The 26,131-nt window shown below is 41.2% G+C and overlaps 1 protein-coding gene across 1 annotated transcript in view; it reads right to left on the bottom strand.

The window, feature by feature from the left end:
• Positions 1 to 3,304: 3,304 nt before the first annotated feature.
• st6galnac5a (ST6 (alpha-N-acetyl-neuraminyl-2,3-beta-galactosyl-1,3)-N-acetylgalactosaminide alpha-2,6-sialyltransferase 5a) overlaps positions 3,305 to 26,131 on the bottom strand; it is a 43,136-nt gene continuing 20,309 nt past the window's right edge. Inside the window, exons 3-5 of the mRNA XM_046407455.1 lie at positions 19,635 to 20,047; positions 10,516 to 10,623; positions 3,305 to 6,030 (exon numbers count right to left, since the gene is read on the bottom strand). Coding sequence (XP_046263411.1) covers positions 5,772 to 6,030; positions 10,516 to 10,623; positions 19,635 to 20,047 — 780 coding nt within the window. The 3' untranslated portion in view covers positions 3,305 to 5,771. The remainder of the gene's footprint in view (positions 6,031 to 10,515; positions 10,624 to 19,634; positions 20,048 to 26,131) is intronic.

The following is a 26,131-nucleotide window of genomic DNA, read 5'->3' as shown; positions in this document are numbered from 1 at the left end:
TCAGCTACTGTTTAATACTGTTTCAAGTTCTCCTTTGACTATTACAGACCCTTGAAGATATGCCTGGCAGAGCTCAGCCTAAGTTTATTTTATACCACAAAGAAATCATTGAAGCAGGTGCAGCTTGAGTTGACTTACACACCTGTTGTTTTTTTTTTGTTTGTTTTTGTTTTTGTTTTTCCTCTCTCTCACTGGAAACATTTCAAACAGTCCATGTAGGTTTTTAAATGTTGTTTTCATTGTGTTTCAGTCTTGTATTTCAAAAGGCGAAGCAGCCGTTGTATCCAATCCTCCATATACAATCGGTGTATACCAGGCTGGCAGCAGATGCAGTAGAAATGAAAGCCCCCCGATCTCAAATGGCTTTGTTTGTTCTTAAACCCGCTTCAAAATTGACTCCATCTCCTCTGCCCCTCTCATACCCACTCCAGCACTCACAGATGGAATTGAATACACTCAGCCTTTCAGTGTGGTGATGTACTCTCCCATCTCCTCTGTCACTATGGTTTCCCTATGCTAATAAAGATCGGTGCCTGCCTTCACACCTGACTCGGTGGTGAGAAACCAGTGACAGGACAATATTAGAGCAGCCGTCTCCGAAGAGGCGGAGAGATTTCAGGCTGAAGAGTCAGGCAGGATGCTCTGAATATGTCACACGGGTTGTTCAAACAACGTACAGCGCCGGGATTCACCAGTGAGTGTGCACACATGCGCTCGTTGTCTTTAGAAGTGGAACAATGTCGGCATTAGCCCCATGTGGCAGCCTGCTAAATTTAATGATTTATGCACAACAACACAAGCGCACACATGCTGCGTTGGAGACGGTGTGTGAGTGTGTGTGTGTGTGTGTGTGTGTGTGTGTGTGTGTGTGTGCAGCTGACAAGTTGTCCAATTTCCATGGAAACTCTGGATTTCCCATAGCTCGCCTGTCAGAGAGCCTTTGTAATGTCAATCATTCCCAGGAATGATAACAGTAATTTTAGCATTCACCAATTTTCATTCTCATCTGCAACACTAGCTGTGGCATAAATCATGCTCAGTGGTGCTCACTTACTGTATTTTAAATGCAGCTCATTGTTAAACTTTGAGAAAGAAGACCGAAATAAAGAGGAGAGAAAGCGTCACACTCCGATCAAGGTTGTTTCGACATACAGCCCTGTAATAAGTACAGTTTTCTCTCCCTTGTCCAGATTGGACTTTTCGAAATTCATGCTTTTATGCAAAGTCGATTTTACACCAAGAATAAACCAAGGAAGCAAAGAGAATTCAAATGAAGGACTGCAGATACAAATACAATATGTATTATAAGCATAGGAAATCATTTTGCTACGTTAGACTGCATGATGAACATTGAAATTTATGAGACTGAAAGTTCATTTTTGCCCTCGGAGACAGTAGGAAATGGTTTGAGTATCGACAGTTCAGTGGTAAGTGGGCGGTCTCCATCTTCTGAGGAATATTGTGTGGTCCCACTGTAAGCTCCACAACAGCTACCTTGTGTTTGTTATGTCAGTTAAAATGTGTCATGGATTGACTTGCATAGCAATAACATGCATTTCAGCTTATGCAAGTTCCTAATTTTTGTTCGAACGCTGAGATGTTACTCATGGCAAAAAAGCCAGTGAGTGGACCTTGACTGAGCAATCACTCTATTAACAGAAAATTTAACATTTTTGAAAATGGTTTAAGTGAAGTTCATCTCCAGCCAACATCGCAAGCATTCGCTGGCTCCAGCTTAAATATTGTGCTTTCCATGTTTTATGTTATTGGGAGTTGACCAATATTTTACAATATTAATCAAATGCAAGAGGACCTTCTAAGACCTTGTGTTGTGAGAAATTTGAAAGACATTTTTCTCTCTATTTTCTGACATTTTTTCAAGGTATCTGCAGGTCTTGTGAAGCCTTAAAAAGCCATGAATTCCGCTTCCTCATAAAATTCCTTGTTGGATATTAAAAACTCAGATATAATTTTCAAGGCTTAAATATGTTTTCAGGTACTGTAAAGGCAGTAATGTTAGTCACAAGATGTTTCTGTATTTGATTGCGTGTCAGGAGATGTTGCACACCTGGGATTTTTGTGATATTGGCTTCTGCATGTAGGAGGAGATTGTTTCCATCAGGATCTTCAGGCGTGTAGCAAAAATTATCATTACTGCTGGGAGGCTCACCTACTCATAAAGACCAATATTCAGTTTTAGCATAGACTCCCGTGAACTTAAGTAAAATCCATATATGTATTTTGGCTGCCTATCTGGGTCCAGGTGACATTGATTTAATTATATCATTAGCAGTTATTGTTAAATATATACTGCTGTAAGTTCTGAAAAAGTGGGATGTAAATAATTCTGGACCATTTTCATCAGGCTTTCATCATGTCCCTGGTGTGACTGTGGTGTTAAAAAGTTCTTTTATAAGTTCTACATTCCACTTGGTGCAGAAACCCTGTTTATAGACTTAACAATTAAAAGATTAATCAAAATCCCCACTATTATTGATAATGAAAATAATTATTCCATTCAGCAGCATTGTGATAAATGCTAGTATTTTAGGTGCATATTAGAAGACGATAAAGAGAAAAACATTCAGTTAGTTTTTCAGCCCTTTTTATAGTTTTTGATATACTTTGTAATGAGCCATCAGTCATCCTAAATGCATATTAAAAAAACATTTTCTCGAATTCAGCTGTCTAATAATGGACCAGTTGCTCAGCAGACATTGACTCGCCGCAGCAGGAAAAGCACAGGTGGACTTAATAAGCGTAATGACAGCTCAGCGGCAGTGAACCAGCACGCAGAATAGCAAGACCTCCTCCAAGTGAAAAGCAGCCATCATTAAGACACCTGCTAGGACATGTCAGGATATCCGCTGTGCAACCAGTCCATTGAAGTGTTCCTGGCACTCTGCTGAATACGTTCATATTCCCTTCATTTCCTTACGCTACCTCGTTCTATGTGCTTTACCTTCGGGTGATGATGGTGCTGTTTATAAAAATAAAAAAAGCTCCTGCAGTCTGATATGAATACAGCGGGGAATCCGTTTGTAGCTCTGGGCAGTAATGGCCTTGTAGCTCTGCCAGTCTTTCATTATTATTTTAGAATGACACAGCCTGATGTCACAACCAGACAGGAAGAGAGAGATTGAGAAGTCAAAATGGCGGCTGTCGTCAGTGGAGGGTGAAGGTGAGTCGCTGGCCTCCCATCCCCCACAAAATCTCCATCTTTCATCTGCGTTTACGGGGGCTCTTATACAAAAAACAGACATGATACTCACCTTCACAGAGCAGTAACTGATGGATGCTGGACTACTGATAAAACGTATTTTATTTACTGGAATGACACATTTCCGTTCTTAGCAAAAAGAGAAGAAAACTGAGAACATCAGTGCTGAAATGATTAGTCAGTTAATCGATCAGTGGAATAATTGAGAACAACTGACTAATCGTTTAAAAGGAATAATTTGATCTAATTTGTTTTATTTTCTTCCTGTGATTTAGATGTTCAGACTGACACCACTGTCATGTCTGTTCAGTACATAAGTGTTGGCAGCAGGTTAGCTTAGCTTAGAGCAAAGGCTTTCACCATCACCTCACCAAGTAATCCACTGGATCTTGTTTTATACATACAAAATCAAATGTAAAAATGACACTTCTGCCTTTTTAATGTGAGGTTATGTGCTGGGATATTTCTTGCCTGGGATCAGGAACTTCCTGGAATCAAGAAATAGTGAAACTGATTGTATTATTATTATTGTTATTATTATTATTATCATTATTATTTTTTACTTCATGCTAAGCTAAGCTAACTGGCTGGTGGCTCTGGCTGTATTTTTTACAGTTATAGACATGAGAGATGATATATCAATCCTTTCATCTAACTCAAGAAAGCAAATAATCACAATTCCCAAAATGTCAAACTATTCCTCCGAGTTATTTGTGAAGCATACATTTCAAATTTCAACATTACACCTTGTCAAATGTGAAGATATTTCAGGTTTTCTCAGTTTTATATCACCGAAAATTTAATACCTTCAGGTTTTGAACTGTTTTTATACAACAATCAATCTGAAAATGTCACCTTGAGCTCTGGGAGGCTGCAATTGGCATTTTTCACTATTTTCTGACACAAAAAACAACTCATCATGGTAACCTTGCAACCCAAAACAACATACTGTGATTCAGTTAATTAGGCGACAAACAAAAATACTGAAGTGCTTGTCATTTCGTTAACACAAGTCTTTGTGCACAGACACTTGCAGATGAGTCAGCATCTCTGGAAAACAAACACACATGCTGGACTTTGCTCCGGCCCAAAGTGGGCATCAGGACTCAGGCAACATACTGTACAGGAGCACTTTCACATCTGTTTGTGATCCGTGAAAAGCAATCGTCTCACCTCTGCTGAGGAGGCATGATGAGAAACACGTTCTGGTGGTGTGAGCACCCATGTATCTGACCTACTGCATCTCTCTTCTCATTACTCACATTACAGGGATGAGGGCAAAATCAATAGGGACTTAGCACCGGGATGTATCATTACGATAACCACACGTCTCATCACTTTCCCCGGACTGACAACCTGATTCTCATTCATGGAGGAGAGGAGAAAATAGAGGATCTCAGAGAGAGGAAGGGGCAGTCTACAAGTAGAATATACTCCATCAGATGAGAGGAGAGTCCACCAGCGAGAGAGGGGCAGAGTGACAGATCACATTCTCATCAGTTTAACAAAAAAATGGTGTAATTCTCCTGCGAGGCGATTCTTTTCACGGAGGCAGCAGCAGCAGATGAATGTGGAATGGATGCCGCTGCTGCATCCCTGCACTCGATCTTAATCTCCCGCTTGTCTTGTGTGACACAGCTGGTGCATTTACATGGAAATCCAGCTTGTAGCTATAAATCGCGCTATTAACTGGTGACAGGAGCCGACAAAGCCTTATGATACATACGTACAGGTGCAGACGCATGAGATAAAACCCCCAGGTCAATGTTACACGCTCGGCGGAGGCGGCTGCGCTGCCTCGCAAAGTTTGACTTGGGTGACACTTTTAGCGAGTCTACAATGCACACATGAGAAAGGCAGTACAAATGAAAGTCAGTAGTGAATGCCTGCACTGCAGGAGTTAGAGCCTTTGTAAGGAACCTCATTCAACTTGACCTCCTCAGTCTCTGAATGCCACAGAAGGAAATCTGACCGGTGAGAATGCATACTTTCAAATGGCCATATTTAACTGAAGCTACAGTAATATTAGTATTCAGCACAGACTGTGACCAGAACAACACTGTTAGATTTACGAGTACTGTAATGGTATTTTTCTTCTAGTGAACTCTAAGCAGTGAATCCTGCGTAGATCCTTCATCCAACAGAGCCTTTGTGACAAGCCCAAACTCAAGTTTGTGTCTTCTGTGATCCCTCTGGTAAACATATGCATACACACTCGCATTCGCACACACACTCACACATACACACACATATGTATGCACAAAAACAAGGAGGATTCACAGTAAGACACTGCATGCATGCACTGAGAGCGGACGCTGTTTTCAAGATGAACACGTAACAAAATGCCCTGATGGAACTGGAGAAATGTTCATTAAAAAAAAAAGGTCCAGCAGGATCAACAAGACCAAAGTCTTCATCTGTGGTAACTGTTTTCTTGCTTACTTCGTGCTTTAACCTTTTTTTTTGTTAAGGGTGCAGCAGCCCTCACTTGAAACGTTCCCCATCCTCAGGCTTTCTGAGATGAATCTCTTTCTTCACGTTCCGACACCAGTCACGTCTTCTGAGGCACCGGTGGCGCGGCTGTGAGCGTCCCCGCCAGCGTCCGATTGGCTGGGAGCGGCGGGGGGCTCCAGTCTGGCTGGTAGAAGTGGATATCAAAAGTCCGCGCCCAGTTGGCGAAGACCCGCTTCTCCGTGATGAAGCGGTGATGGCTGCCTCGCCGCCCTCGCTCGTGAGAAATGTACATGGCGCACTCATCTGGCCCACGTGGCTCGTAGTAGTGGTAGGGGACGGAGTGGTGCTGAGGCTCCCTGCGGGGATGGTGAGGGAGGAGAGACAGTTGACATTTAAAAACGCTTTTAATCACTTGAGTTTCATGACAGCACAGAGTTTTTCATTTTGATTGGGAGGAGGGGGGCATGATCTGCATTCATTTATTTGTCTTTGGAGGCCTGACACAGCCAAATTTAGCACGTTTAAATATTATTTAAATGCCACCTGCAGTACAACGCTGAAAAACCAAACAATAAAAAAAACAGAGTTTTAAAAAGAGGCTGAGTTCTATTTGAGCGTGAATAATGAAAAGGTATACAAATGGAGATCAGGCAGACATGGAGGCTGTTCTGCATGTAAATCCTCCAATCATGTATGTCCTTTCTTTTTAAACATGTCCTGAATCGTTGCTGCTGCACTGCTGCCTGCCTTCAGAAATTTGCATCTCCAGCCCCTTCCTGTATGAGCATTTAGTTGTTGGAGGGGGGATATAAAAAGTAAACATATATAAAACTGACAAGTTAAAATAAGTTATTTCCTCAGTGGTCCTGTCTGCCCCCACAGAGAACAACAGACTGCTGTGCCTCTGCAACATCACTGACTGAAGGTTGACAGATTTAATTAGATACAGTATTACACGTTGTCAAAATTGTACCAAAATAAAAAATACATTAACCTTCCTGTCCTCTTCCCATTTGACTAAATTAAAGGCTTCCACAAACTGAATGGATTTAGATCCAAAAGTACATGATATACCTGTGCTGTTCTCTCAAACGCTCAAAACACTTTTTTTATGTCTGTGCATGCTGATGACATTATACCTCATACTGTGAATTTTATACTACACATAAACACTAATTACTTAAATTGCTCTTGTATTTTCTTACTTTCATTTCATACACCAGTAATTATTTATTTTTTACTTTCTCCGTTTGCCTGTATTGATTACCGTCTTTGAAGAGCTGCAATAACCAAATTTCCCCTCTGGGGATCAATAAAGATTTATCCTCTCTTTACAAGATCATGAAGAAAGGCAAATATGTGTATACGCTTTATGGCCAAATGTATGCGGACACTTGAAGATTACATGCTTAAATAGCCTCTACTCTTCTGGGAAGGCAGGGGTTTGCTCCAATTCAGCCACAAGAGCATCAGTGAGATCCAACACTGATGTTGGGTGATAAAGCCTGGCTTAGAGTCCTGGATGGGGCTGAGGTCTGGGCTCTGTGCAGGCCAGTCATCCACACCAAACTGGGGAAAACTTTATGGACCTTCACAAGAGTGGCATCATATTGAAACAGGAAAAGAGCCCTCCCCAAACTATTGTCTAAAATATCATTTTATGTATGTTGTGGCCTAAATATTTCACACCAATGTGTCTACATACTTTTGGCCATATAGAGCAAGCGCACCCCTGCGGATGCTGCTAATAATTCTGACGGCTTAATGTGCCTTCCATAAAACTTACTTGTTTCTTCAATCTAACTAATGATTGCTATGATGATAGAACTCTTGTATTTTAAACAATTTATGTCCTTGAATTTGTTAGTGTTAAATCGGTCCATTTCAGACTGTTCAGACTTATCTTAGACCGGCAGACATTCTCTCACACACACACAGAACCACTTTTACGTTTCATTTTTCAAGTGACCGGCTCATATAGCGAAATATTCCTTATTAAGTCCACATTAAACAATACAGTGTCATAAAATCTTGCAGGGATTGTTTTAAGTCAGTCCCTCGTCCCTCTACGGACATCAGCAGTGAAATGAAGCTATTAAGAAAAGCCTAAAAAAATAAGCTGAGAGTAGTGAAAAGGAAAAAAATTAAAGGTCCAGATCAGTGTCAAACACTGTTCGTCCTTCATGAGTCGGCAGATTGTGTTGTTCTTTTGAAAAACAGCAAAGGAACTTCAGAAACAGCAAGCAGCCACTTAAAAACACAGAAAACAATTCCAGAAAAAGAGGAGGGCATAGAAATACATGTTTCTGATAATAAAGCAGTCGCTGCATCGTTGATTATTAATGCTTTGGCTTTATAAAAATCTACCCTTCGAGTCCTGCAGACATATCTGACATGACATTACAGAAACATGGTTTTTGAATTCTCAGTTGCATCACATCCAGCTGAATCTACTTTACTCATTAAGAGAACTAAAGAAGACTGATGATTACCAGCCTAAGCTCTCCATTTATTTAAAGAAATGAATCGACGTTTCCTCTCCATTATCATCGTGACTGAATTTGTGCCTAAACCCCAAACAAAACAATACTTCTGTGATCTATCAGAACCAAGAGCAAAGACATACTAAACATTTTACTATTTGTTCTTTTTATTGGTAAATATAATAAGATTTGTTCCTTGTCCAATAAAATCCTCCATTTAAAGTGTTGGCTGAGATAGATGAGAGACAAGCTGTAATTCAAACCATTAAACTCTGCTAATGAGGCTGGATGAGTAAGCTGCTAAGACTCTGATGGAGTGAGAAGCGTATCCCATAGTTCTTTGCATTTCTATGGTGTTTCGCCGCCATTATTATTTAAAAAAAATCTGCACGGCCGTCCACACAGGAAATGTGGATTCCCAAAGTGTAAATTTCACTGTGAAATAGAGGGAAATAAAGTGTGGATGCAGATTTAAAAAATAAATAAATAAAAATACGCTTTTCTTTTTGTCAAATGCTGCCAATAAACACAAGCAGCACTCTGCATTTATTATGTATTTTGGTATTTAATGTGGCTAAAATATGGTACTGTTTTATGGTTAGCATTCATTTGTGTTAAATTATGCAGGCCTACTTACTGTATTTATTTGCTGTTACTCTGCCATATTTAAGATTTCATTTCTTGGAAAAGATATTTGGTGTTGCAGTTCAAATGTTTCAAAATCCTGACCTCTTCACAACAGCGAGAAAGAGAATAAACACAGAAATCCCTCAAAAGTCAATTAACATAAACTGTCCTGATCGTGGCTTAAAGTTTTGTGTTCATGTAGGAACCCATCACTTAAACTAAGAAGTCAAATAAACACTGATGCTCCTGCTGCAACAATAACTTGTGCTGCTGCAAATTCTTAGCATCTAAGGATTGAAACCAAACCAAATCTTCACCTGTGAAGTTCACTTTTACCTGTCCTTAATTTCACATCTTTGCAACATTTCAGTATCTACTGCACCTTGAACCTTCACTGACAACCTGTAGCCAACATTTTATTTTTGCGCTGAAACATTAATTTTATACATGAAGTAATCTGACAACAAAAATTTATACCAGTGACATTTGGACATGAAAAAAGCAACGAGAGCCAGATGAGTGTGAGGCAGAATGACATCATCATCTAATTTGAATTTGAATTAGAGTGGATGTGTCAACCTGACCTAAAACATCTTGGAAAAACTTGAAAGCATGACTCCTGCATGACCTGCCACGTGTGGCTACATCCCTCATGTAAGCTCACCACTTTCACATAGACTGCGTTCTGGTTCATGGGCTGGATCTTCAGAAGTCTGCATTCCCACACTGAATAATCCAGAATATGACAGGGAGGGTGAACAAAGCCTGTTTTATCTAAATCCATTCATGCAAGAAATACAACTGTCTTCTGCCAGGATTTTGGGGAGTACAAATATTGTTGGATGTTGTTTGTTTGAGGATGGAAGGAATGAAGAATGAGCTGTGGAGATGCTGTGTGACAGACAAAATAAATAGAATCAAACAAAAAAGGTGGATAAAGCCAGGGTAAACAAAGGGTAACATGGCTCTGTCCTCCAGAGTTCACCGACTCGCAGCGGACGTCTGCTAGCTAAAAGGGTCGGTTGTTGTTAATCTGAAACAAACCAGCTTCTGTCCCTCCATTCAGGTCTGTTACTACAATTAACTGCCCAGCACGCTATACTATTTATCTGATAACTGCATGAAAAACCACAAGCGGTCTCTCAAAGCAGCCGCATACTTAACTGTGCAGAATTTTAAGCCTTAATATAAATGAAACGAAATGAAAGGCCACCCCTCATAGAGTTGTCATGAAAAGGGATATTAGCTATAGAGACCAACACCTAGCTCTAGACATGTATATTTCCGCTGTGAAATTGGGCATTTCAACATGGGGCCTTGAGGAAACTGACTCACTTTGGGAGCCAGCCTCAAGTGGCCATGCGAGGAACTGCAGTTTTTGGCACCTCCTTGTTGGTTTCATTTTTCATCTCCGGACGCTGAGGTTGTTAAAACAGGAGCAGAGTGAGACCTCTGCTTTTTTTTCCCTCTCATGTCTCACAGGTGCGCATAGATATGAAAACCAGTGTGATGTTTCAGGATTGGTAATGCTAGCCTTTTTACAGTGACATTTTATTTATCAGCTGCGTGAATACATTTACAGTTTTAATCTTTCATGTCAGGCGGGTGTGCTGCTATGAATTTGAATGCACTCAAAGCAGCTGCTTACACAGCTCTGCTTTAGAAACTCTTAGTGATGAGGCTCGCTGGTTAGCTGATGATGATAATTTGCATTCAGCCCCGCTGTCTCACCTGCAGAAGTCCGGGGCCACCATGCCGTAGACATTGATCCTATCGCACAGCTCCAGGGCGATGGTCATAGTGAACCAGCCGGTGCTCAGCCAGGAGTTTGATATCCTCCTGCAGAGGAGAGGGGGAGGGAGAAAGAAGACAGCTGGATGGATTTCATGCGTGGGAGACCACAAAGATGAAAAGTGAACCATATTTGATTTCGCTGAATGTGATTAACTGGGAAAGATAATCAGAAAATCTCACGTTGGTGTATTATGGCAGAATAAAGATTTATCTAAATCCAGAGGTCGATTTTCCTGCCTGCGAGATCATTTAAGTTCTCTCACAACTTCATTAAAATACAGATCCATCCTACATATCGACTGATACAAATGAACCCTGTCAAATAATCAAACCCCTAATCACAAAGTAACCTTGGCCCGCATGTAAGGCAGATAGCTGAAATGACTAAAGCTTCAGTTGCTTTCAGCCTGCATTTATTTCTTTTTATTTTTTGTCAAACATGCAATGAAATGAGCACTAGTCACCGTTTTCTGAGATGTGGGCTTATGAAAAAAAAACACAAAATTAGATTTTTATTACATTAGAAAATCTCTCTAAATCTAAATGTCCATCAGACTGGTCTCTCCCACTGGGTTGCTGTCAAATCCAGTCCAGTCTGACCATAAAATAATAATAATAATCTTTTAAAGAATTTCTTGTTGGTTTTGAATTGATTTAATGGGCTCCAGAGTCATAAAACTTGCACTGCTTCTAAAGGACCATTAAATCCTTCTGTTTGAATTGGAAATAACTTTAACTAAACTTTGATTTTGGGGTTTTAGACAGAAAAATAAATACGCCAACTGAAATAGGTTGTACCAAGAACATTCTGAAATACAAAATACACTGAAATGTACCAGAAGCTTCTTTCATTCGGGGTGCAGTATAAATTAACTACAGATAGCAAAGCATGTGTTGATGGCCTAAATGAAGTTATAAAAATCACCCAAATTATGGTCTGTGTTTTATCCCAGTAGTGGTGCACTTGAGTTGAGGCCAATGTTGGAAATATCTCAGTAATTAGACCTACTGGACAGGTTGCCATTAAATACTGTAGAGACATTCATTTGGACTCTATTAGATAGCTTTCCAAGAAATTTGACAACTGATATTTGAACTGCCCACAGGATAAGGTGTGATTTCTTTGGTGATCCCACTAGCTTTCATTTAGCACCGTCATCGTGTTAAACTTTAATGTTAGCAAACACTTAGCTGTAGTTTTTTTTAGTGTAACTTTTAGCATGCTATGCTAAACTAGAGTTGTAAATATCTCTCGCTGAACATTAGCGCGGTATAATTGTCACTATGAGCATACTTAGCATCCAGCTCAGAGCACTGCCAAGCTGATGTAAGGCTGTTAGCATGGCTGCTAGCTCATGCTTTTACAATGCAGTAATGACAGAAGACTTCCTGAGGTTGATCTCTGGCTCACTGGCCTGCAGCCATTGCTGTAATCCCTGCCAAGCACAATCATGAAGGAGGGTTTAGCTGTTGTGGTCCAAAGCACTTCTGGAACAATCAGTATTCATCAAATCAATTTATGAATTAGGTTGATTGAAAAAATTCATCACAACTCGTCTGGTTCCCTCTTCCACAGTGTGAGACGATTCGAGTGTGAGCTAATGTAAAAAAAATTCTTCAGAGACAAATCTGAATCCTTCAGGTGAATGAGGCACAGCTGTGCATATGAGTCCGATGACATGACTGGTAAGCAGTGGATGTAGCCCGTCCACGCTTTAGTTATCAGTTGCTTTTTAAAATGCCCTCTTTGGAAATATTAGAAAGTGTGGCGAGGTCGTAACATCAATATAAATACTACATGAAAAATGAATTTGAATTGTTCCAACAGAGGCATTAGCTTGCAAAATTGCAGTTTCCTAAAAATGAAGCTGCTCAACAGGTGAGATTAAATTAACATGGAAGGATAAAGACAAAATGAGCTCTACTTAAAGCTTTGCATTTACACTAAATTAGTGTCATTCAGTCACAAAAGATATAGTTGTTCCAGCTCTACAATTCAACCATTAGCAAGCTAAAGCATAGCCACATTCATTGTGATATGTCAGTAGACTGGCCTACATGTTACATTTTTATTTATTATTTTTGAATGAAGCCAATTTTAATTTTGCAAAAATGTGCTGGGACAAAGAGCACACAGAATAGAAAGAGATTCTAGTTAGTCAGTCAGTCAGAGTCCAAATGTTTAGATTTCTGTGGTCTGTCAGATGTTTTGAGCTAAATGCTAATGCCATCAGGCTAACATGTTCTCAGTGCTGAAGTTCAGCAGGTGTAATATTTACTGTGATCACCAGAAAGCCAACATTTGCCAATAAGCACTAAACCCAAAGCACAGCTGTACTGCACTCACTGGGTTTTGAGCTTTTTCAGTCTAAACCACACTAACAGACCAACTGACCGACAGATCAACATTGTGATCCATAGAGCCACGCTACTAGCGGGATAAAAAAAAGATTGTTTATAATTTCAAACTGCCTTAAAACAAGACCTAAAATGCATCAAACATCAACAACTGATCATATATGTTAAAATGATGCGAGGAAGCAGAGGTTCAAACTCTTTCTTAAGTAGCACTTTGACAGACTTCCTGATCTCTTGACCACCTCGTCACTCTGTTGCTTTCAGTAAGCTTGTCCTTGTCTGTTCCCACACATAGACTCTAACCTTCACAGCAGCTGAGGTTTTAACTCAGCAAGACAGAAACAAAGCCCAGACAGGCCTGATAAGTCTTGACAAGAACAACCAGGCAGGCATCCTGACACCACGCTCGCCTCTGGTTGATGAGGGTGACACATCTGGAGTGGAGGATTTACCTGGTTGTTTAAAAAGGCGCTCAGACCTTTTTCTCCTGTTTTCCCCCTCACAGAGAGAACCGTATGGGGAGGGTACATGTCAGGCAGAACTCTTTGAAACCTGTTTAGCATTCTTATTCTGAACATCTCCGCTGCTTGGGTGTGTAGAAAAATAACTTCCTGGAAAGCTGCAAGTGAGTGAGGAGGAAATGTTCCCATTGTCTGAAAACAACTTCATGCTGGGATGCTATAGACAAGACCTCACACAGAAAGTTAATGACTTTTGTCCTGCTTCTGTTTTGGGGAATTGCAAGTCAACAATGTCTGAAACAAATGGATAACGTTGGCCTGCGTGAGGTCATCCACTACTACAGTCTCCAGGGCTTATCATCCAAACAAGTCCAAGAGAATGTGGTGGAAAAACTCCTCCCCAAGATGAAGGAGGAGCTCAGCAGTCGTCATTTTGACAGAGATGATGTTATCAATGCTGTGGAAAATTTTTGGAGGTCCAAGGTCACTGGACTAAATGTCATAAGTAAACGTAAGGCGGGAAGAGGGTGGATTTTTGAGGACACTAAATAGACCTTACGTTTTGCGCTCAGACAGTAAAGGAGGGTGAAAAAAGGGGGTTTCAGACACAGCCTAGTTTAGGCAAACAACAGCAGAAACTCCTCAGCATTCTTCTGTTAATTCAACACTATCCACAATTTTATACAACACTGCGTTTGCTGGAGAAACGTGTCCAGTTCCTTGCTGTCCTGCTGTCTGCACTGGCCCACTGATGGTGTGACGAGCAGTGACAGAGTACTTTTGTTTGACTTTCATCCTTATGAGATCTGTCCACGCGACAAACAACAGCGGGGAGCCAAAGTGATGCTATCACAGACTGAAGCACAGACTTTTCATTTTCATTTAATTAAGACAGGACCCAGGTTGTCTGGAACATGTTGATTTGTTGTGATATGCAAACACAGCCACTGGGCTTTTAATATGACAACAGGCGGGTACATCACACACACACACACACACACACACACACACACACACACACACACACACAAACACACACACACAGACACCCGAATTAGAAAACTTTCAAAGTTCAAAGTACAACATTTTGTCACTAAGCAATCTGTGGTGGATGCACAAGGGTCTTAGTCAGGAGGCATGCAGCTAATCTCAGTTAAGAAGTCTTCCTCATCTCCCTGTTTATGAACATGCTGATGAATAATGTGGTGTGAAATGTCAAGCTCTTAACTTCAATGGCTGTCTTTAAAAGGACTGGAAGCAAGCTGTGAGTGGTAAGACGGATTTATCCCTGCGAACGTGAACGGTGCTGTTCCTCATGTTTACACAATTTGGTGTTATAAATCGAGCGTAAGTACCCATGTAATGAGTACTTTAATTGTGAGTTGATCCTTAAGTCTTAAAATCTTATTTCTATTCAAAAGAAAGAGAGTATTTTTCAAACAACACTTGTATTTGATAAAAGAGATGGCTTGTTTTAAGATAAAGGCACTCGATACAAGAAAACAACTTGATGTCCCTTGAAAAAATTATCTCACCTTGCAGGCAGGGAGCTCTGCTTTGTTTGAGGAAAAAAATGACAGATTCAACACTTGTAAGATTAATTAGAGAACAAAAAATACGCTGTTCCTGTTTTAGTTGTTGCATTGTGTTGATTTCTAAAAAACAGGCGTGTTGTCACTGAGTTTATGACAATGGTTTTAATGCTGCTGTTGCTGAGAGGAAAAGGTCACATGAAGGTGTGTTTAGGTGTAATTAGTTAAAGCTGAAACACCTGCTGGGCATCAGTATCGATGTGTTGCTGTGAGGCTGAAAAAAGGAGCTTTTTGCTGCGTATTGTCATTTGATGTGAAGGTCCGGGTGTTTTCGCTTTTCACACTCAAAACACCACAGGGCACTTACAGGGCAACTTTATTCATACCTGACACCTTGAACCTCAATGACTACGTGATTAGATGTTGCTTGATGTTAATTATTTTATTTTAAGGTACTTCACTTTTTCCAAGGCCAACTGTGTCTACAGCCAGATTTCTTCCATCATAAAAGGTTAATATGATGAGAATGAAGCTGACGTTCATTTTTTTCATGTACTGTATTTCCAGCACTGGATTCTTCTAATAACCTGATCTTCCTTCTTTCTAGAGCAGCAGTCTTAATTTTATGCTTCAGTTTGACTTTCTTTTTGTCTCCATTTTTATTTCTTATATTCCTCCCTCTTAACACTATATGGACAAATGTACTGGCACAGCTGACCTTTATGCCAACAGGAACATTAATGACATCTCATTCTAAGCACACAGACAGCTTTGCAACTCTAACAGCTTCTACTCGAAGGCTTTCCACAAGATTTTGTGGTGTTTCTGAGGAAATTTGTGCCCATTCATGCAGTAGAGCATTTGTGAGGTCACACACTGATGTTGGACCAAAAGGCCTGGCTCACAATCTCCGTTCCAGTTCATCCCAAAGGTGTTGGATGGGGTTGAGGTCAGGACTCTGTGTGGGCCAGTCAAGTTCTTCCACACCAAACTCATCCAACCATGTCTTTATGGAGCTTTGCTTTGTGCACTGGGGCACAGTCATGCTGGAATAGAAAAGGGCCTTCAACAAACTGTTGCCACAAAGTTGGAAACATAGCATTGTCCAAAATGTCTTGGTGACATTTTGTCACTAAGCTTTCCCTTCACTGGAAGTGAGGGGCCGAGTCCAACCCCTGCAAAACAGCCCCACAAAGAGGTGTGTCTGGATACTTTTGTCTGTATAGTGTAGTTGTCGGTGACTTCTTGTAAATTTCAACCGGTTAATTGCTCCCGTAGATGGTAATAAGCTTACAAGGACAAACAGGTGAGACACATTTCATTATGTCAGTTCTATCAGATGTGCCAGAAAGCCATGACAATGAGTTAGCATGCAGCTGTGAAGACAGTCTCTCTGCTGCTCCTGCTTTGCCCCGCACACCAAAGGTCCACCTACATGGGTGATTTTACTTTGGCTGATTAGTCCTCTGTTCAAGTCTGTGTGGGCGTTCTGTGCTGTGCTCAGGTACAGGCTTTATATCAGATATGTCAAGATAAACAGCATTAGCGCCGCCGGTGCTAATTCTCCAGTCAGGTGCCATTAAACCATTACAGAAACTAGATGGAAAATGTAAAAGAGCTCCAGTCAAGCCTCAAACAATGGAGAACAGGATGAAAATACACACATATCTTATTGTGAGGAAAGTTACTCCTCATTGCTCTCCACCCACAGCTGAAGTTTCCTCTCCTGTCGTTTTATTGTCTTGTCATCATGTTTCATGTCATCGTTCATTATGTTTTCATAACTTCTTTTTAGTCATACCCCATTTTCTCCATCTCATTTTTGTTTAAATTTTTTAGAATTTCCCCTTGAGGTTTTTTTAATGCCCAGACTGGTGGTTAGAAACACGCTTTGTGTCAGTCTGACTACCTTCATTGTACCTGATAGAATGAGACAAATTACACATGTATGTTTTTTTTATTAGTGAAAGGAATTTGGTGACATTGATTGCATAAATCCCAGCAGAGGTTTGTCCACCTTGAACCTGAGCATCAAAATAACTAAAAACACGTGCGAGGATGTGCGTGACCTTTAAAGGTTGCTCTCAACACTGCGTTGTAAGTAGGAAAGAATTTCTCATTCCCTACTTGTAACAGGGACCTTTTATGCCTAAATTGAAATGAATTTAGATAAGTACCATCTTGGGATTAAGAGGAGGTCTTGTTCTGGTCAATCTAGATTCATTTTGTTCTCCTGTTGTGGCCACTTGTCACACAGTTGACCCACTGAGGCTCCTCTTTTCCCCTTTTTGAGTTTTTCTCATAAGTCACCATGGAATAGTTTTTCCAGTGTTGCTGAGGCTTTAGCTGACACGTTGTCTGCTCTTTCAACAGCAGGCTGATTTGCCGTTGAAGAGATCAAACCTGTGATCTTTTGAAAACTGAACAATCTCTCACCTGCAATCCACACATTTTATACCAGCAGAGCACACCCATTACTCGGCCCAAATTTATCGAGTAGAAACCCAACAGTGCAACACAGCGGGGCTGTTAGCAATTACAGTAGAGCATTACAGGAACATAAAACAATGAATAGGAGAAAAATAGTTATTTCAAAAGCTAATTTGCCTTTAATCACTGGCTGTGGCTCATTCCAGCTTGGTAATTTAACACAGTGAATGCAGAGGGACACCTGTTTTTCATTGCTCCTCTGCTGGTGTTATTAAAATGGGTGGATGTGACAACATCCCACACCATCTTAATTACCTCCACTGAAATGGCATAACCCATAATCACAATTAGGGGCTTGCCAATCGCAGTTGATTACCCAGAAACTCTGTTACTGTCACTGCTCACACGGACTCCCAAGCCTTAAAGAAAGTGGGATTCATTTTATGAATTTGGTAAAATACCCTTATTTCTCAAGTTTTTCTCAAGTTTTTAGATTAAGAAAACAATACTTTGAAGGCATAATTGTAGCTAAAGTATTTACAAATGTGGGCAGAGAGCTGCATAGCTGTAACTCAGTCTGTGTGTGTGTAGAGTGTGTAATCAGATTCTTAAATGTGTAAAAAATTAAATAAAATCCCATAAATCTCCACATCTGTATTCAGATCTGCAAGTGTATTGAGAGCTGGAGATACAGACAAAAGTCTGTCTTTCTTTCTCTTCCCACGCTCCACAGAGTAGAAATGACCTGATATAAGCCTCGCAGATATTAATGCCTAATGCTACGAGGATAACAGTCTAACGCAAGCTGTTTGCTCTCTGTAAACATTTGCCATGATTTTAGGGACGGATCTTAAAGGACGGATGTACGAGCTATTCAACAAATCTATTCACCAAATATATCCTGAAGATTTAGTCTCCATGGCTCAGACAAAGTGTGTCCATGTGTGTGTGAATAATAGCGTTTTCATTAAGCATTAATGGCCACAGGACTGGGAACTCAGCATGGACTCATTAAATAGGAGTTGTTTTATCGGGAAATGGTGCTGCAGAGAAAAACTGTGTTTTTTAACACAATTTGTACGTCACATGTTTTTCTTTACTGTCTTTTACGGGTTGAGCTTTGACCACACTGAAATGTTTCCTTTGGTGATGCGTTCAAGCATTTGCAGGAAACTCTGGGATCATCTGAGATTTGAGAGGCCATCCTCACGCACAACATTCATATTTTCATGAAACCGACAGCCAGCTCTCATTTCTTTGATTTTTTTTGGGGCCTCCCACATCACTTAGTGTATTGACAAAAAAACAAATCAAACCACTATGCGTTCTACACGGTTGCATTGCGAAGTCGATGGGTTACCTGGTTTGATCTCTTGCCCCTTGGCGTGTGAAAGCCACCATCTTTGATTTGTTTCCTCATGTAACAAATTACTCGTTAAACCAAACTTAATCAGGACTTTATTATGCAAGTGAGGGTCTCAAATTAATAAGCAATGTTAAAGCTATGAATATGTGAAATTAAACATTTAGAGGTGCCACAGTTGTTTCATAATTAATTGGTAACCTCTCTGTTCTTACAAGAGCCCAGTGTGTAAATCAATTAATTGTCTCTGCAATGTTTTAAAATAAGACAAACCAGCTACCTTTAAACATACACCGCATGTTTAAAGGGTAAAGCTGTAAAGGCATAGTGACATGTGTGTTTTTGTTGATATCGTCAGAGCTTGAAAAAACATTTGGGGACATGAACCATACACAAGAATTATTCATTTGGAGGCACAAAAGGCTAATTTAATAGCTAATACCTTAAATGCACTTTGAACATTACTGAGCTCTTTATTGTTGTATAAGCTGACTGAAGAAGCTATGAACTTCTAACCAAGTTTGAAAAGTACTGACTATGTTTGACAGAAGGTCGGATGATTGCCAATTCTGATACAAATAACTCAAATCCTTCCTTACTTTTGTGTGGAAAAGTATTTCACTTGTGTTTTTCCTTCTTTTTGGGCTCAACATTTTCATGCCACTTAAAGAAATCGATTTTTGGAGACCCAAGAGGAAATCTGAGCTGTTATCCACCAGCCTGAACTGAGCTTCGTGCTGTTACTCTTGCACCTTGTTTGAGTAACACCAGGAGCCTGTTTCGTTCACCTCAGTATGCTCAATATGATGATCGCTGGCCCTCAGGCACAGGTTAAAGCAGCATATATGCCTATCTGACCCACAGAGTAAATTCCTGTCCATTCACTGTGACACCCTCCTGTCCTCCTCTCACCTGTCCTTGCCCGTCTCCTTCTTGAAGAGCTCGTCGAACTGCAGCATCTTCTGCCAGGAGATGATGTAGACCTTGAGTTTGGGCAGCACCTGGTTCATCAGTCTCAGGTTGTTGTACACCAGGCCCTTCCCGTCGCGCCTCATGTAGTTGCTGGGGCCCCAGAAGATGAACACCGTGTCCTGGCTGGCGTTGAGCAGCTCGTGGCGACTCCTCAGGACCCTCTGCATGCTGGAGTGAGCGATGACGCGCAGGGAGGTGCGGCGGCCGACGTCGCGGGCGTATCCCCTGGAGGTGGGGGCATCGTTCATGCGAATGACGCACTCGGCCCGGTCGATCTCTTCACCCCGAGCGCCTCCAATGAGGTGACCTGAGCTGGTGACCAGGGCGCAGGTCTGGCAGTGCATCCTGAGAGGCTGATTGATGGAAGCAAGAAAGGAGAAGAGGAGGAGGAAAAAAAATCAACTTTCACATAAAAATATTGTGTTGTGCATCACAACATTTGCCCTCCTCATTCCCTGTGGAAGCACCTGAAGCAGTGCCAGCAGTATTTTTGTGTTAGTTTTTCACCATATTTGTTATAAACTCCACAAACTCTTTTTTTTTTATTCAGAGTCGGAGATGCTCTGAAAGTTCTGTTTAGCCGTGGTTTATACAGTATTATGCAAAGGAGGCAGAAATGCACACCTAGGGGAACTTTGGTAAAAAGCTTCACTGTGTGTTTGAGGCAGAAAATGCTTTGTTGACAAATGGGTAGCGACAGAGCCTCCTGGGTATATGTAGCTTGTCATATTGCTTTGCGATTGGTAGAAACCCCGGGGTCTTACAAAGGATTCACCTTAGATCTTTCTCCCACTCTCACACAACACAGGAACGTGTGTTTACCTTCTAAACAACAGTTCTGACGCACAAAATTCATACCGAATTCTTTTTAAATCTGAACCTAAAATGTTTAGCATAGTATATTTACTATGGGAAACACAACAGTGATGGCAACATAACACACATGATAATTATGTATATTAAATACCCACACAAATCTGCTTACTGCTTTATCTTTACTTCATGAGAGTGAGCAACCAGAGCATGAAACAAATCATCACAAGTTCATCACATCAGGATGAAACCGACCAGACGTGGATAGTGGATTTGTTTGAGCTGGTATGCCTTTGTTTTGCTTCCTGTATGTACAAGTGAGCACATGTTAAGTCATAATGGGTACACACAAATAAGAGATGAGTGGTCATATATTATGCCTCTCCTGAGCTAACGTTGCCTGCCAGTTATGATGATAGATTGTTCTTTGCTTTTCTTCTTGATTTAAAACGTGCAAAAAAAACCCCTAAACCCACATTTAAAATAAAAATCTGAATGAAAACGAACACTGCAGCAGTCAGAGAAATGACCAAATAAATCTTTGTCACATACTGTTTCGTAAACAGTAAATGACTGGTCGAAACAACAGAAGACTTAATATTTATGTCAAATTTCAAGTGAAAAAGTTGAAAAATGTCCGGTTCCAGTTTCTCATCTTTGAATATTTTCCCTCTTCCTTCTTCTTCTACAGTCTGTAAGTAAATTCAACATCTTTAGGGTTTTGGACTGTTGGTCAGGCAACACAATTTGAATACGTCAGCCCGGATATGGACATGTTTCACTATTTTCTGACATTTTATGGATCAAATCAATTAAGCAAGAAAATAACTGTCAGTTTATTTAATCAATTATACAAAACAAAATCAGTTGCAGCCCTTAATCTGTTCCACCAAATGCAACAAACATTCAGCTTACTTTGCTCATTTAAATAACATTTGAAATTCTATTCGTTTTTAAATCTTTTTGATAATCCGGTTGTTTTTCCTCTTGAAACGGTCTTACAGGACTGCAACCGACAGTCTTACATTTCTACATGTGTAGTTCATAAAGTGTTTGACCTCCTTTCTCTACTGTTTGCTCGTTTGTGGGTGTGCATGCACATAAATCATTTACATTAGACCTATTTGTGTATGTTAAGCTGCTCTACATGTTAAGCGTGTGCGTTTCTGCCCCATACTGTATCTTTGTGTGTCTGCATGTGGGTGTGTCCTGAGATTTTTCTCGTTTCCACACAGACCTCCGCGCTGAAAAGCAGTGATATGCAAACCAGGCCTCTGAAATATCTCCGCAGCACAAATATGTTGCTTATTTACATTCTTATAGCCATGACAAATTTACATTTTCAGGGCATTAGCAAGAACAAATGATTATAGCTGCATGTGCTTGTGTGTGTGTGTGTGTGTGTGTGTGTGTGTGTGTGTGTGTGTGTGTGTGTGTGTGTGTGTGAGTGTGAGTGTGTGTGAAGGGCAGGGGATGTGAAGAAGATGTGTCATCATCATCCTCATCTACTGACTTTGACTTAGTGGCAGATTAGCAACAGAGCAGGCTCATCTAGTTAATGAGACCTTAAGGAGCAGTGGGAGAAAGATAGCGAGAGGTGGGAAAGACAAGGAGACGGAGAGAAGAATGTGTGAGAAAAAGGTTACAACAAGGGGAAAAAGATGGCGAAAGAGAAAGAGATATATGGAGACAGTGAGAGCCACCCTGGTGCCATAGTGTTTGATGAAACGTGAAGCTAATGAGGTCCTGGCGGTCCACACCGTCAACAGCAGCAGCATCCATCCCTCCCATCTCCCCCTGCCCGACCCTCTCCCACCTGGCAGCGCCTTGACAGCCAATCTTGGTTGTGGAGCTGCAGCACCAGTGGAGCGGGTCAGAAATCCCATTTTCACTTGGCGGCTTTTAAGTGGCTCCACAGACCCTATTCTCTCTTCCTCTGTCTCACAGAGAATTTAAGTGGGCCTTTGCTTGCCAGAATTGGCCTCTTCAGGGAGCTCGGTCTGGCTATTACTAAGAAATGGACTGGATGGTCTGAACAAGACTCTCCATTTCAGCTGGAATTACGTGGCCCATCCAGTGTGGTGGTTTGGGTTGAGGTGATGGAGTTGAGGTAAGCAGCAGTTCACCTCAGGATTGGCTGCTTCAGACTCAGAAAATCTGAACGTTTATTCAAATTCAATTTGTCCCCAGCAAACTCCATTAAAACATACAAAAAAAGTGCATCACTCAATGATTCATGGAATAAATGAATCATAAATCAAACCACATCTATCATTTATGTATTTGAAATAGCTGTCTTTGTTCTTTCTAACACAACAAATCATCATATGATCATAACTCAAATATTTACAGTGTCTAAACTGTCGGCCTTTAAAGTGTATCCCTTCAGCGTCTCATTACATCACCTGATCAAAGCTTCAATAAGTAATGCAACCCAGGAGAATATCCAGACTGGATAATGTATTCTGATGACCATGCGGCTATTTTTCTCTTCTCAGGAGGCATAAAAATAGAGAAAAATAGACAGAAAAGAACAGTTTTCAGGAAATGTTTTCCTGAAAAAAATTTCACAGTCGAGAAACAGCCGAGCTGCACTAGTTAAAAGCACTCTGGCTTTTCTCTGAAGGCTTTTTTAATTTTTGAGACAGACTAAAAACCATGCCATCAACTTATCGAATGGTAAATGGCCTTGCATTTATATGGCACTTTTCAGGTCTTCCTCAAAACGCTTTGCAACGCATGCAACCTTCGCCCATTCACACACACACACACACACACACACACACACACACTCACACACTGACGACAGAGGCTGCCGAGCTGCTCATCAGGAGCGACGAGGCGCCACTGGGAGCAATTTGGAGTCCTGTATCTTGCTCATGTATATTTCAACATGCAGGTGGAGCCTCGCATCCAACCAGCAACCTCCCATTTGGTGGTGATTCCGACTAACAACCCGCTCGGCCTCCTCACTGTTAAACTCATGAAGCAACACGGCTCCACACTCCTACTTTATTCTAATAAAGCCTGGTTACTTTAATTGAGAATTTACATTTCATACTACTTTATACTTCTCCTCCACTACACTGATAACAAAGATGAGATTATATTGCTAAAGAATACTTTTACTCTATCCAGTTTTGATTTTTGTGGAAACACCTCGTGAACACACCTGATTGGCTCTAACATTCACACAATTTACTACATACTGAGGACAGTGCAACCATTATAACATATCCAGTCCATTAACAACTAGACCTTTTAAAATCATAAATAATTCATTCAGTGCCTCTGCATGTAGGGCCATGACTGTATAGATGTATGCATAGGACTGTATGCCAGAGTGTATTTCTCAGGTCAGACATGAACATGTAATTTCCCTTCAGAGGAAATGAACTGTCCATCTATTGTCTGACTGACAGAACAGAAGCGAGAAAGTTAATAAAATATGCAATGGTTTTGTAGGGCTGCAACTAAGAGCGGAAACGGTTATAGCTGCAAAGCTGTCTGTGCATTTAGAATGTGATGTCCCTGTTGGTATAATGGTCAGGTGTCCCAATACTTTTGTCCATATAATGTATCTCTAAATATCCTAAAATAAAAAATAAAGCCCTGTTTTGTGACCTACAGTCCAAAAGCCAAAGAAATTCAATTTACGATCAAAGCAAAAAGTAGCAAATCCTCACATTTCAGGTGCTGGACCCAGTAAGCCTCCAAATCACTCACTTATTAGCACACAAAATCATTTCACATCATAGTATGATTTACAGCCTAAGAGGGATGAAGAGTAACCTTGTCCCACTTGTGGAACTCACCAATAGCCTGCCCTGGTTTCATTAAGCCCATCCATCCACCCACAGCGGCCTAGTAAAGGTACAGAAACACCAACCGGCAGACAGACAACAGCCAGTCATATCTCAGCGACAGCCCAGACAGGAGGGGCTGCCCTCCTCTGTTTTCTCATTCTGTCGGCATCTGAACCCTCCTCTGCTTCCAGGGAGTCACGTCCTTCACAGGGCCGTATGAACCATCACTGCCTGCCCGAACATCCGCCCTGACTGACATCCTTAACCTGGGGAAAACGTGGCTGTCGGAGCTGTGGGGATTAACCTTCAGAGAGGGTTTAGGGGGTGAGAGGGAGAGGCAGCTCGGTCCCAGACCACCTGAGGAGGTGGTATCATTGAGAGCAGAGGCATACAGAGGGGTTGGGGTTGGGGGACGGGGGGGTTGGTGGGTTAGAAGTCACTAGAAAGTGTTCTGCTGTTGATTCGAGCACCTAAGAGACACGGTGCTCACCACTGGGTTCTTAAGGCTGTTTTGGACATTATGTGTGAGTCAGAGCTCTGGTTTTATTAGGCGGCATTGCAGACTGCATATATGAGAGAATGATTAAAGAACAGAAAGTTAGAAAAAAAGAAGAAGAAGAAAGAAAAAAAGCTATTGAATGCTTACACAATCACTCATTATTACCTTGTGATTGTACTTGGAAAAGATCATGGAGTTCGTCTTGCCTGATTGGCTTTTGCAGTCTTTCGTTGCCCGTGGGTAACACAGGCAATAATTGGTGGTTAAAACTCACATGGGTCTTAAGGGGGCATGAAATCAGCTTTAATTTCTCACCCAATTCCCTCAAACCACCACCACCACCACCACCTTCCCCAGCTCGGCTTGGTCCCTTGAGGAAAAGACATACTTACACTGCAGTGAACCATTACGCTTGACGTATGCCATGCCCCCTCACAGTGGAGAAATAGCATTCGAGTGTTGTTATTGATTTTGTGTGGCTGAATGCAGTAGGAAGGGGGGGATCGAGCGAGGGCTTAGTGAGGAAGCCGGGTTTTCAAGGATGCCAAGGATGTGGCCAGTAAATGTGAATGCTGAGAGGCAGCAATCATCCGACCCAGTAGGATGCTGTCTGGCTGTCCAGTATTGCCCTAACATACCACAACAAAACGGGGTATTTTCGGATTTCTCCAGGCTGACCTTAAGGCCCATCAAAGACGCTTTTGTTTTCTGTAGTGTCCTCAGTGAGGACTTCTAGCCTGAAGCAAATATGCTCTGGAAGTTCTTCAAAAATAAAAGAAGGGGGAAATTCTGACCTCAACAAATCTATAAGTATCTGTTCTTTTATTGATGCCCTGCTCATGTGTTGCTCACTGGATCATGAAGGCAGCTTTTGTTGTCCATGGCCCATTGTTGACTGATAGATCACATTCTCCACTGTTCTAAGGGTAAGGAAAAACAAGGTTTGATGAGAAAAGACAGAAAATGTTCACAGCAGCCAGCCAGAGCGGAGCCGTGCCCTGCTTTAATTACACTCCCACAGTAACTGTATTTACACTATCTAATTAACTTATAAGATTGAGGGCAGAAAGGTCCACCTTGTTTCATTACTGAATATGAGAGTATGTTGTGTGGTCACTGTGTCTGCGGTGAGTCATTCGAGTCGAGTCAGGGGTGCTGAGAGCAGAAGGTCTGCAGGGGATTTGGGTGGATACCAGAGTCCTTTTCTTCAGTTTCTCTCTTTGCGGTATTTCAGTGGCCACATGTGGACCAACCAATTGAACAAAACTGCCATCCCCAGAGACAAACACCAAACTGCAAACGACTGCAGCAGCAACTGA

This window comes from Scatophagus argus, chromosome 13, assembly GCF_020382885.2.
Source record: "Scatophagus argus isolate fScaArg1 chromosome 13, fScaArg1.pri, whole genome shotgun sequence".
NCBI lineage: Eukaryota > Metazoa > Chordata > Actinopteri > Scatophagidae > Scatophagus > Scatophagus argus.
The sequence above is the reverse complement of the archived record's forward strand: the minus strand, read 5'-3'. Positions and strand labels throughout refer to the sequence as shown.